The sequence below is a fragment of the Pteropus vampyrus genome, unplaced genomic scaffold (genome assembly GCF_000151845.1).
Source record: "Pteropus vampyrus isolate Shadow unplaced genomic scaffold, Pvam_2.0 Scaffold39, whole genome shotgun sequence".
NCBI lineage: Eukaryota > Metazoa > Chordata > Mammalia > Chiroptera > Pteropodidae > Pteropus > Pteropus vampyrus.
Window position 1 is genome coordinate 3501089 of NW_011888820.1, and position 13747 is coordinate 3514835.

At 32.2% G+C, this 13747-nt stretch overlaps 1 protein-coding gene and 1 pseudogene across 2 annotated transcripts in view; one reads left to right on the forward strand and one right to left on the reverse strand.

The window, feature by feature from the left end:
* Nucleotides 1–13747, forward strand: part of DMXL1 (Dmx like 1) — a 121779-nt gene that overhangs the window by 3708 nt on the left and 104324 nt on the right. For both annotated transcript variants that reach the window (XM_011358269.2, XM_011358270.2), the window contains exon 2: nt 11655–11780. In XM_011358269.2, the coding sequence (XP_011356571.1) occupies nt 11655–11780 (126 nt within the window). The remainder of the gene's footprint in view (nt 1–11654; nt 11781–13747) is intronic.
* LOC111738531 lies at nt 6788–6906 on the reverse strand (annotated as a pseudogene).

Consider the following 13747-nt stretch of genomic DNA (forward strand, 5'->3'; position numbering starts at 1 on the left):
ATGCCTTCTCTGAAGACAGTCCTGTGTTTGTAATTCCTCTCTGCATTTTTGCAGATAACTTATCTGTTCTTGTTTTGAAAGATTACAGGAGATGAGATCCTGTTTTCTGAGTAAAGTCTGAGAGATTTTAAATTGAAATGAAATTGAATGCCAGTTCTCATGGAGTCTAGATTTTTAAATATGCAATTACTAAATAATTAGTATATCTAAAAATTAGATACTCTTTTTTACTACTTAAACTGGCATCAAACTATTTTGACTTTGCTATTAGTGTTAAAGCTAGTAGCAGTGACCATGTCTCTTATACTTTCAAAGCACTTTATTTGAGATTTCATTATATCATTAACCAGTCTTGCCTTGCATATGTCTTCCAAGGTTTCATTGTGAGTGTCTAAAACAGTGATGGAAGTACTGGTGACATCTGATACTAGAGTCATTACCTGGATTTGATTTCCAGCCTAGTCCCTTATAGTTAGTTGTATATCCAAGGGCAGGTTCTTTTACACTCTTTGAATTTCTTTTTTTTTTTTTTCCTTTTCATTTTTTAGTTTATCCATGCTTAGTGTTGAAACTATGTTTTGAATGAAATGGAAAGGGAGATGATTTCCAAGAGACAGATCGTGTTAATATTTATGACATCCTGATTCTAGTGTAGAGTTTAAACACCTTTGCTATAAGAGGGAAAGTAAATATGTTATAGATCCAGCACCCCTTTTGTATTGGACAACTCAGTGTTCCTAGCCAAAGGTTCCAAGCCAGATTAGAAGGCAAGAGACTGATTGCAGCTATCTGGCTGTTGGCAGAGAACTGAAGGCTTAATTAGCATTCTCCTTCCTCAACTTTTCTGTGATAGTAAGCATCCTTTAGTTTAACTTTTTGTTTTTTCACTTTAGGGAATCCTTTAAAGGTGCGAGGATGGAAAGCTTTTTTGGAGGGGGCATGTGGGTGATTGTGGGTGGAGAGAACACAGGAAGGGAAAGTTTAATACTGTTTGTACCTAGAGAAAGAAAGATTTTTGTGGCACTCATATGCCATTATAATTACTAAATTGGACTACGTTTTAAAAATTTGGCCTGTTTTAAAATGTTACATTTTAAATAGTATTAAAGTACCTTTAAGGTTATTGAAGTAATACTAATTCTTAACATTTTTAAAAGCGAGAATAATGTTAATTATAACATACTAAACCTAAGTCATTTAACTAGGAAATATACCAGGAAGAAATTCTTTGGTATATTTACTGGTATGTTTAGTTAAAATAAAATAGTAAAAACAGGAACTCTGAATGTTTTACGGAAATCACAGGATTTCCAAATTAGAATACTGACTAACAGCTTTAGATAATTTTTGAAATTTAGAATATTCTAGAAAATTCTCCCAAAATTTAAAGTTAAAAAATTTTTTAATTATATACTTGATAGCACACATATAAACTCAGTTCTTCCTGTGCATCTTGTTTAATCTCAAAAGTTAGTAAGCCTAATGTCACATGTGCCTGATAAAAATATTTTCATTTGCCAATTAAATTTGCATTAGTAATACATTGTTCTAATTACAGATTTTCTTTGACAGAAGCAGCTAATGTACCAGTTGTAATATATGTATATTAATTTTGAAGATCAAGCAGTACGACAATTTATTTGATAAACCAGTGCTGTTCTTATTGTTTTGATAACCTTCCACAATATAGTCAGGGAACCTTGAAATGAGTTTTTGAAAATAATTTATTTTAGAAAAATCTGTAAAACTAGTTTTAGATTTTGTTCTAGAAATATGTATTATATTGCATCTTAGGTTTTTTTTTTAAACCAGGTAGATGGATTTTTTTTTATTAAAGAATTTAGTTGCAGATGGATTATTTTAAAATTATGCACAACCCATTTTAAAGGTTGTTTTCCTTATTTGTGTGTCTTTATGTGTGTATGTACTTGCTTATGTTGTATAAGCTCTATAATTAATTTTAATAATTATTAGAAATATCCATAAGAAGATAGGTTTATTTCCGGTGATTTTGGATGACACCAGTTTGGATTATTTTTCCAGTTTTATTGAGATAGTATTGACATAAATCATTGTGTAAGTTTAAGGTATACAGTGTGATGATTTGATTCATATAAAGTGTAATGTGTACCACAGTAAGGTTAGTTAACATATCCTTTACCTCGCACAATTACTGTATTTTGTAGTTATGGTGAGACTGTTAAAGCTTTACTCTCATAGCAGTTTTCAAGTATACAGTACAGTACTGTTAACTATAGTCGCTGTGCTGCACATTAGATCTCTAAAACTTATTTATCTTATAACAGCAAGTTTGTACCCTTTAATTAACATCTCCTATTTCCCCTGCCCCTCACCCTCTGGCAACCACCATTCTGTTTTGTTTCTATTAGTACAGTGTTTTTAGATTCCACATGTAAGTGGAATCTATATTTATTATTCTCTGTCCGACATATTTCACCTAGCACAGTGCCTTCAGGGTTGTCACGATTGGCAGGATTTCCTTTTTGTGGCTGAATAATATTCCATTGTATATATTCATTCATCTGTTGATGGACACTTAGATTGTTTCTATGTCTTGACTGCAGTGAATATGGGAGTGCTGATATCTCTTCAAGATAGTGATTTCATTATCTTTGGCTGTATGCTCAGAAGTTGGATTACTAGATCATGGTAGTTCAAATTTTTATTTTTTTGAGGACCCTCCATACTGTGCTTCATAGTGGCTATCTCAATTTACATTTCCACTAAGAGGGCACAGAGGTTCCCTTTTCTCCACATCTTCACCATCATCTGTTATTTATTTATTTATTTATTTATTTATTTATTTATTTTTGATGATTACCATTCTAACAGGCACGAGGTCATATTATGGCTTTGATTTGCATTTCCCTTATGATTAGCAAGGTTGAAACATTTTTTTTTATGTATCTATTGGCCGTTTATATGTCTTCTTTAGAAAAATTTCTATCCAAGTCCTCTGCCCATTTTTTAATCAGATTTTTTTTGCTATTGAGTTGTATGAGTTCCTTATGTATTTTGAATTTTAATTCCTTATCAGATACAGTTTGCAGATATTTTTTCCCATTCTGTAAGTTTCCTTTTTATTTTGTTGATCATTTCTTTTGTTGTGCAGAAGTTTTTTAGTTTGATGTAGCCCTACTTGTTAATTATTGTTTTTGCATGTGCTTTTGGTGTCATACAAAAAATCATCACTAAGACCAGTGTCAAGGAACTTACTACCTATGTTTTCTTCTAGGAGTTTTCTTCTAGGACTGAAACCTTTAGATTTCAGGCCTTGCATTCAAGCCTTTATTTTGAGTTGATTTTTGTGTGTGATGTAAGATAAGGGTCCAGTTTCAATCTTTTGCATGTGGTTGTCCAGTTTTCCCAACACCATTTATTGAAGGGACTATTTTCCCATTATGTATTCTTGGTGACTTTATCGACTATTAATTGCCCATATATGCTTGGGTTTATATATGGGCTCATGATTCTGTTCCTTTGATCAATGTGTCAGCTTTTATGCTAATACTGTATTGTTTTGATTACTATAGTTTTGTAATATTGTTTGAAATCGGGAAGCATGATGGCTTCAGCTTAGTTCTTGCTCAAGATTGCTTTGGCTATTTGGGGTCTTTGTGGTTCCATATGAATTTTAGAATTTTTTTTTAATTTCTGTGAAAAGTGCCATTGGGATTTTGATAGGGATTGCGTTGACTCTGTCGATCGCTTTGGGTAATAAGGACATTTTAATGGTATTAAGTCTTCTACTCCAAGAACAGAAAATATTTTTCCATTTATTTGTGTCATCTTCAATTTATTTAATCAATGTCTTATAGTTTTCAGTATACAAGATGTTTCACCTTGGTTAAATTTATTCAGTATTTTATTCTTTTTCTGTGCTATTATAAATTGGATTATTTTCTTAATTTCTTTTTTGAATAGTTTGTTAGTATATAGAAATGCAACTGATTTTAGTATGTCAATTTTGAATTCTAAGTTTGAATTCATTTATTAGTTCTAACAGTTTTTTGATGGAGTCTTTAGGGTTTTCTATATATAATATCTCGTCATCTGCAAACAGATACAATTTTACATCTTCCTTTTCAGTTTGGATGCCTTTTATTTTTCTTGCCTAACCTAATTGCTCTATCTAGGATTTCTAGTACTATGTTGAATCAAAGTGGGGAGAATGGGCATCTTGTCTTGTTTATGATCTTAGAAGAAGGCTTGCAGCCTTTTGCAATTGAGTATGTTAGCTGGTGGCTTGTCATATATGGCCTTTATTGAACCATCCTTGCATCTCAGGGATTAATACTGCTTGATTATGGTATGTGATCTTTTTAATGCGCTGTTGAAATTGGTTTGCTACTATCTTGTTGTATATATTTGTATTTGTGTTCATCAGAAATACTGGTCTATAATTTTCTTGAAGTGTCCCTGTCCAGCTTTGGCATCAGAGTAAGGTTGGCTTTGTAAAATGAACTTGGAAGTATTCTTTCTTCTTCAATTTTTGGGAAGGGTTTAAGGAAAATTGGTGTTAATTCTTCTTCAAGTGTTCTGTAGAATTCTCTGATGAATCTATCTGGTCCTGGGCTTTTATTTGTTGGGTGGTTTTGATTACTGATGCATTTGATATATTATGTTTCTCAGTTTTAATTTCCAAAAGAATAAATATTGATAGTGATCATGCACACAAACTAAAGCTCTTGGTTAGAGGGAAAGGAGGATAGTTATCCTCAATACTTTAAGAGTGCAGAGGATTCCTGAGACCAGAAAGTTTGATAACCATTGCTTTATAGTATTCCATAAATGATTATACTATAATTTATTTATACATTCCATTGGTTTTACATATCAAAAATTTTTTTCTCTTTATATATACATAAAACACAATTATAGCATGCAGGTTAAAGTAACACTTAAAATTGCATGGTGTCTTCTTGAACCAATTGTCTTTGAATTATACATCCCATTGTTGATAGATATTTGAGTTTGTTCTACTTTGGGGCTTTTATGAATAGACATGCATATTCTTATACATGTCTCTTAGTGTACATATGGATGCATTTTTGTTGGTTATAAACTTAGGAATAGAATTGCTGGATTATTGGGTAGCATGTGTTTAGCTTTCCTTAGTAGTTATACAATTTTATTTTACATTTCTACCAACAGTTATGGGAGTTCTGGTTGCCTGACATCCGAATAAGGCATTTTTATTCATGGGAAAAAATTAGGGAAAAATTATTAAATTCTTACCAGAGTGTGTTTATAAGGCACTCTCTGGCAGAATAGCAGATGGAGGAAGCATGTTCTTTCCCATTAATTATAACTTGGTTTCATTCTCCGTCGTGCCTTATACCAGCTCTGAAACTTAAGCCAATTACTCAACTTCTCTAAGCTTGAATTTCCTTTATTAGTAAAATGGGGTAATTGTAGTAAATACTTCACAGAATTTATTTTAAGGATTAAATGGGATACCAGTGAAAAGCATTGGCCCTGAAGCATAATGCCAAAGAGAAAAAAATTGGCTCAGATGACTGTAGTTTGGGAAAGAAAGAAGAAAGCACTAACAGTGATAAAATTTTTTGTTGTAATTTTTTGTTGGAAATAATTATTTAGGTTTTAGATGTTTTCATTATTACATGGAAAATAACTATTTAGAAGTAATTTCATACTTAGAAAAAGTTGTAAAATAAAAATAGTACAAGGGACACCCATATTCTCTTTACCTAGATTGGCCATTGATAATAGTTTGACCCCATTTTCTTTATCATTTGTGCACACCGTATATGTGTGCGCCTACATAATTTTTTCCACCAAAACACTTGAGGATAAGTTACATACATCATGACTCTTTACCCTTAAGTAATTTAGTTTATATTTCATAATAGGAATATTCTTTTACATAATCACAATATAGATATCAACTTTATAAGTTTACATTGATATGCTACTTTTATCTAAAGTATTGTCCATGTTCTAGTTTTATTGGTTGATATAACAGTGTTCTCTGGCATTTTTACCCCTCACTTTAGGATTCAGTCTGTGGGCAAGTATTACATGTATATATCATGTCTCTTTAGCATTGTTTTCCTTTTTCTTTATTCTTTTTGACATCGACATTTGAAGAATATATAGTACTTTTCCCTTTTAAAAAACAATCCTTTTAGTTCCAGGCAAGATGGTGGAGTAGAAGTACAAACTGGCAGTTCCAAAATAGTCATGGAGCTGTAAGGTTCAGCATGGGGAATACAGTCAATAATATTGTCATAACTATATATGGTGCCTGATGGGTGCAAGACTTTTTTAGAGGGATCATTTTGTAAGTGATATAAATATTTAACCACTGATGTACACCTGAGAGTAACATAATATTGAATGACAACTGTAAAAAAAAAAATAAAATTAAAAAAATAAAAACAAACCTTTTCTCATGTTACATTTGTCTGATGTTTCCTCTTGATTAGATTGAGGTTATGCATTTTTTTCCCCCCAAAATTATGAATAAATGATGTTATGTCCTTCTCTGGGTATCACATTTGGCGACTCATGGTCTCTATCATTAGTGATATTAATTTTGATGACCCATCAAGGTGTTGCCCAGTGTTTCCACTAGTTTCTTTTTTTCTTCTTGGAACAATAAGCAGTGTGTGAGAGACATTTTATGAGTATGCAAGTGTCCTCATACTCATCAAAATTTTCTCCTGGATTGATACCACTTTTATTTTATTTATTTTATGTATGTATGTATGTATGTATGTATGTATGTATGTATGTATTTAAACACCTACAGCACCTGGTATTCCAAGGTGGTCTCCCATCCAGGTATTAACCAGGCCCGTCCCTGCTTAGCTTCCGAGATCAGACGAGATCGGGCATGTTCAGGGTGGCATGACCGTAGACTATTTTCCCCCGGATTGAGCTTCCATTGATTATAAATCTTGCCTCATCTTTTTTTTTCTTATTCTTTTTTTTTTTTTTTTTTTTGAGCATCTCCTTTCTTTCTGGCATAACAAGGTATTCTGGGCTCTCATTATAGCTACCCTTCCCTAGCCATTTCTTTGAGGAGAGAATAGTAGAGACCAAGATCAAGATGCTTGATGATCTCATTGTTACTGGAATATCTGCCTCTTGGCCCTTACATTGGATATACACATGTAACATACATGTGTATAACATACAAATATATACAAACATATGTTTACATGTATATATGAAAATATAGCAGGTCCTCGAATAATGTTTCATTCAGCATCATTTGGTTGTAATGTTGATGAGGTGCCATAGGAATGTAACTTATGTTTATATCAATTAGCCTGTGGTAAAATTGGTTTTATTATATATAGCTTAACAAAACCTATCAATGCCATTAAGGGAAGACTTATTTATTGTATGCATATTTTGGAAAACATAATTTTTATATCAACATTTTCAATTCCAGTCCAACCTTACATAACTGTATTGTGCCTTCCCCACTTCATATCTTTCTTTCTTATACAGTGAGAACCTTGGCTCTTCCTATAATACATCTAAAATATTTTCAGAATTGCATAGTATGTACCACTATAATTAACAAACCTACAGAAAGAGTTCAGGATTTGTTTGTATTTCCTCTCCCGGTCCCCCCCCCTACTTTCCCACCACATTTCTGGCACAGAGCTTCTGAAACGCTTGTAAATTCCTGTATGATAAGAGCACTAGGAATATCTTTTGTTCTAATGAGGCAACTAGGTGGGCTCCTGGATGATTCCTAGATGGTGGTTGGTCACCAGAAAGACAAAAGACCAAGGAAGCCATGATAAGAAGGCTGGAATTTTCAGGCCTATCCGCTATTTTCCAGAGAGGAGAAAGGGTCTGAAATTTGAGTTAATAATCGATCATGCCTACATGAAGAGGCCTCCATAAAATTCCAACAGTATGAGGTTTAGGGAGCATTTAGTTTGGTGAGCACATCCCGTGTCAGGAGGGTGACACACCCCAACTCCATAGGACAGAAGCTCCTGTGCTAGGGACCCTCACAGATGTCACCCTATGTATCTCTTCATCTGGCCGTTCATCTGTAGCCTTCATTTTTATCGTTTAATAAACTGGTAAACTGTTAGTATGTTTCTCTGAGTTCTGTGAGCTGTTTAGCAAATAATCGAATCCAAGGAGGGAGGTCATGGGAACCTCGGATTTGTAGCCAAGTAGGACAGAAATTGTGGGTAATCTGTGGTTCTAGTACGTATGATTAGTACCTAAAGTGGAGGGCAGTCTCAGTTAAGACTAAGCCCTTCTTAATCTGTGGGATCTGATGTTATCTCTAGATAGTATAAAAATTGAGTTAAATTATAGGACACCTAGTTGGTGTCACAGAATTACTTGGTGTGATTAAAATCCCCACACATCTAGTGCCAAAACTATTGTGAATTTGGTAGTAGTGTGACAGTAAAGGAGAAACAAAGGAGGAAGACTAGTTTTTTCTTTTACCTGCCCAAGAGAAAATATATGATCAAATTGTCTGTTCATGTTACTTAGTTTCTTCCTGACATCTGTCTTTAGGTATGGCTATAGTATTCATTTGAAAAGCAGTTAGTTACGTTTTATTCCCCACCTCATTCTAATTGATTTAATTTTCGAATGTGTATAACATGTTACAAAAGTCATAAGTATATAAAAAGTTAGAAGTATCATTCTTTCCCATATCCTTTCCACTCCATCCTCCCCCACTTTGTCAGTAACAAACTTTATTGTTTCCTAGTTTTATTCTTCCTCTGTTTCTTTTTAAAATAAGCAGATACATGTATGTTTTCTTGTTCCTTGTTCCATACACAAAAAATAATATACCATGTATGCCCATTGTACTGTACTTTGTTTTTTTCCACTTAATAATTTCCCCTAGAAATCACTTCATTGTCACTTAATAGATATCTTCCTTATTCTTTTTACAACTGCATAATATTTCATTACGGATAGGTACCATAGTTTATTCAACCAATATTCCGTGTACAACAGGAATTTTTAGGAAACAGTTACAAATTCTTGAAAATGATTAAGAAATGTAACAAAATACAAATATGGTTTTTGAGTCTTTAATGCATCCTACATTTAATTATACAGTTAAATAAATTGTAAACATGTACATTTTATGGTTAAGAAAACCACAGGATCTTTATTATAAGCCCCAAGCAAAATAATCAAATTTGTGAAATGCGGAATGTAGTTTGTTATGTCCTTTTTTTCCTCATCTAGTAGTTTATTGCCATACTTTAGTTATAACTCTCAGAGAAAAAGTGAGGAATGACTGAGAGATATTCCAGATGAAGATCAGTAATCTTCATTTGATTTAAAATTTACCAAAACTAGAAAGAGAGAGAGCTTTGCACCTTCTAGTGCTGTCTCTAAGGAAAAGTCAAATGACAGTGATAATATAATACAGCAACAGCAAAAGAACAAGTATAATCCAAAATTGGATAACTCTTTGAATGAGCAAGGGTTTGTTAATTGTATTATAAGTTGGCATCTTCCTCTCTATAGGGCTAAGTGTATTTCTGGAATAACTGCATTTATCAACTTTGCAAATGTTTACTACCTGTATTAAACAATAATTTTGTAAGGTACTTAGGCTTAAGATAGACTTAATTCTGGAAAATTTAGAGTTGTGATTGACAAAAATAGTTGCAGTTCAATATTTGAAAGTAGGTAGATAATTTTTGGTATAACAGAAGGAAAGCAAAATTGTGTATGTGCGTATCTGTGTATTCCAGTTAATGGAAACTGAAAAAAATGTGTTATAAAGAGGAGGAAATCTAAGTTGTAAATATTCAAAATTTAACAGTATTTTGGAAAAATAGTGACAATCAGTATTTTATCAAAATTTAATATTAAAAATCAATTTCTAAAATATTAAGATATTTAGAGAATTATGAATGAAAATTTAAATTAGTTTTTGGAATTTATTCTTGCTAATGGTCTTGTGACAAGCCTTATGATCTATTGTGGATATTTATATAGGTGAGCAGACCATCATGAGATTTTTGTTTGTTTGTTTATTTACTGAGTCAATTTTTTCCTATGAGACACTAGTGGAATCAGACTTGATTATCCTTGATTTCTTTTAGGAAAATTCCAGGCAAGTATGATTAACTAGGGAAGTCCTGGTGGTGCCATGGAAATAGCACTTGATCAAGAATCAGGAGATGAGGTTTCTCAAGGCCACTCTGCCACTAAGAAGTTATGTCAGCCTATTTAGGCCTCATTGCCTTGTTTGTAATGTGATAAGATTTATTTGTATGTTTTCTCAAGTCCCTTATTTTTTTGGTAGCTTGTATAGGACCACTTGGCTTTGGTAGGAATTAGGTCATAAAGTACATATTAAGTATATTTTTTTTTATTAAGTAAGGTATATATGCATGTGCAAAAATGATGAAAAAATGGAGAATTATTAAAACTTTTAGAATTGATCAGAATGGACATTTTTCGATAGATATTTTATCGTCACTGTTATACTGCATGCCATCCTGTAATATGTGAATTCTAGGAGAGCCATGTACCCTTTAAAGAAAGAAACTCCTGTGATCTAGGAAGGTAAAGAAAAGGACACAAAAAGAATTCTGGTTGAAAGAGTTCTGCTCATTGTAAAACTCAAAAAGAGCTATAAAATACAGGGCCAACAAGCTTTGAACTATTTACCTTTTTATTTTGTTTGGTTATGGAGGTTGTTTTTGTGAAATTAAATACCTCATTTATTCCATAGTATTTCTAAAGCTGGCCCTTCAGTAAGAATTGGGGGCTAGAGCAGAGTATACTGTAAACTTCAACCCTACTTCTTGTCTTGGAACTTAACATCTAGTAATGGAAATGGATAATAAGCAAGACATTTAAAATCGTGATATATGCTATGAAGAAAAATGAACAGTAACGTGATGGAAAGTAATGAGATTGTGAGAGCAAGAGTAAGAGAGAGAGCGAGAACAAGAGCAAGAACGAGAGAGAAATAGATTATGAAACTGAGACTCGAATGTTGAAAAGAAGCTAGGTAGAGAAAGACCAGGCAGGTAAAAGGTAGATAAACCACCTTGAGGTGGAAACAGATTGATATGCCTGAGGAACAGAAAGAAGGGCATATAGGGACAGTAGCCAATTGAAGAAAGGGAAGAGAAGCTTGAGATGGTTTTGGAGATTAGCACAATCATTTAGGGCATTGACCATAGTAAGGAGCTGAGCTTTTATTACAAGTGCAGTGGGGAAACTATTGAAGTAGTTTAAGCAAGGAATATTACTTTGTATAATAAACATTTTTAAAAGATGATTCATGTCTTTGGAAAGAAATTAGAGGAGAGCAAGAATGGAAACAGTCAGATAATTAACCATAGTGCAAGAAAGAGATAATAATAGCTTAGACAAGGGTTGTAGCTTTCAGTGGAGAAGGAAGAAGTGAACAGAATTGGTATATTTTTTGCAGATAGGGCTGATCGAATTTGTTAATGGGACTGTATATGGGAGGTAAAGAAAATATTCTCAAGTAATACAGATTTTAAAAAAAATAATATTTAAAATTAGAATGTTAAAATGTAATATTTAATTATTTAATGCCAGTATTCTATATGATAATTTTGTTGACAATTTTATCACTTTTATTTTATTTATTTTTTATATTTTATTTTTTTTAGGCTTATGCATCTGGATGTGACATTGTTATACTGGGAAGTGATTTTGAAAGATTACAAATAATTCCAGGAGCTAAACATGGAAATATTCAAGTAGGATGTGTAGACTGTTCAATGCAACAAGGCAAGGTTTGTAATCTTGTAATATGAGATTTGTTTTGAATATGGTTTTTGCCAGGATAGTCTCTGAAGTATGTATTTTCTATTGAATTGGAGACTTGCTTTATTTCCAGAACAATGAAGCTACAAATTTCTTTGGCTAAGATGTACCATAGAAAATAAAATTCGTGACTCTCTCAAATGTTTCTTTGAGATGTCAGGAATTCTATTCTTACATAATTTTGAAATAAAGCATAGTCTTCTCTATGAGTTGATAAAGAACTATAATATTATCTGTAGAACATGTCTAAAGCTTAGTTATTTAAAAATTGATTGGATTGAGGGAAAGGAATGATAATAAATCTTCAAGCTATTTACAAATATACTACTGAAGAGAAATAATTTGTTAGAGTAATTCTTTGTAAACATATAGTTATCACTTTGCAACTTCTGGATAAACTTTGTACTAAAATGAAGATCAACTCTTCTAAAGTCTATAATTTTTTTATTATTTTGTTCCAAGTCTGTAAAAAAATGAAAAATTTTATACGGACTTCCGTTTGCATATGATAAGTAATATAACCTTGAAAGTAAAACAAAAGAAATAGGGCATATGATGTTATAGCATAGGTTAAATAGGGTTCTATACAATATCAGAATTGGGAGAGTCATAATTAGTAAGCAGCATATTATACAGATTAATAGAGTACCATATGTGTATAGGTAGCCAGGCCTAAGTATAGTTGTAGCTTGACTGGGCTGAACTTTTCAAATTTATTAAAATTTAAATAGTAGAGATTTAAATACTTTGACCATATGATTCTACCAGAACATTTTGTGTGCAGAATCAAAGTAGACCCAATACTTTCTCCTTTTTTAAAAATTTATTTTTAATAGAGCTACCAGTCTAAAAAGTTACTTCTTGGGGTCTACTTTAAAGATAACTCATGGTAAAAGGAGTTTTGGCTCTTGTAATATTTACCTATTTGTTGGACTATTCTTTTTGTTACTCTTGTGTCCCCGTCCCTTTAATATAGTAACAAGTATCTTTCATCTTTCTTTCTTTTGTTTATGCCTTTCATTCTCACTATACACAAAAATGATCTTTATTATGGAATGCTAAAAATTGTTTAGATTTTTTTCCCCTTCATGTTTGTTTGATCTTCTAGCTCTGTAGTTCCATAATCTTCATTATTGTATAAAAACTTGATTATACTATCTAGACTCACATAGGGTTGGTTAATGTTAGAAATTAATTTTACTAATTTTCAATATGAGTTATCTTTTTGTGTTAAGCTAGATTATATGACAGTTCAAGTTAGAATGAAAAGGTCTTTGGTTTTATAATCATTCTGTAAAAGGTAAATTTCTTTTTACAGGTATTAGTATAATCAAATGATTCCTTAAGATATCAGGAAGAAAATTTGCAGGTTCTGATACCTGAAGACTTCTGTTTGCCTTTAAAGAAGAAAATGCTGCTTAATACCATAGGCATCAGTATTTTATCATTGCTGCTTTTTCTTTGTAGTACTACCAGATTAATTTTCCTGAGAAAATTCATCTGCATTTGTTATTCATTTGCTTAAAAACATTCTTAGCTTCCCATTACCTTGGGAAAGTTCTAATTGTTCACCTTGGCACAATCAGCCCAAACCTGCTTTTTTGGCCTTCCATCCATTATTCCGTTATAAGAGACACTCTCTTCTCTCTGGGCTCGTGATCAGTCTCTTCCAAATATACATTGCCTATTTTAATCTTTACACTTGTGTTCATATTATGCCTTATTTCTAAAACTGAATATTCAGTATCCTTTGAAGAAATCTTACCAACACTTTATTTTTTATTTTTATTTTTTTAAACTTTTTAAAAAGTTAAGTTTATTGGGGTAACATTGGTTAATACAATTATATAATTTTCAGGTGTACATTATAATTTGACATCTGTATATTCTATTGTGTGTTTACTACCCAAAGTCCAGTTTCCTTCAGCTACCATAT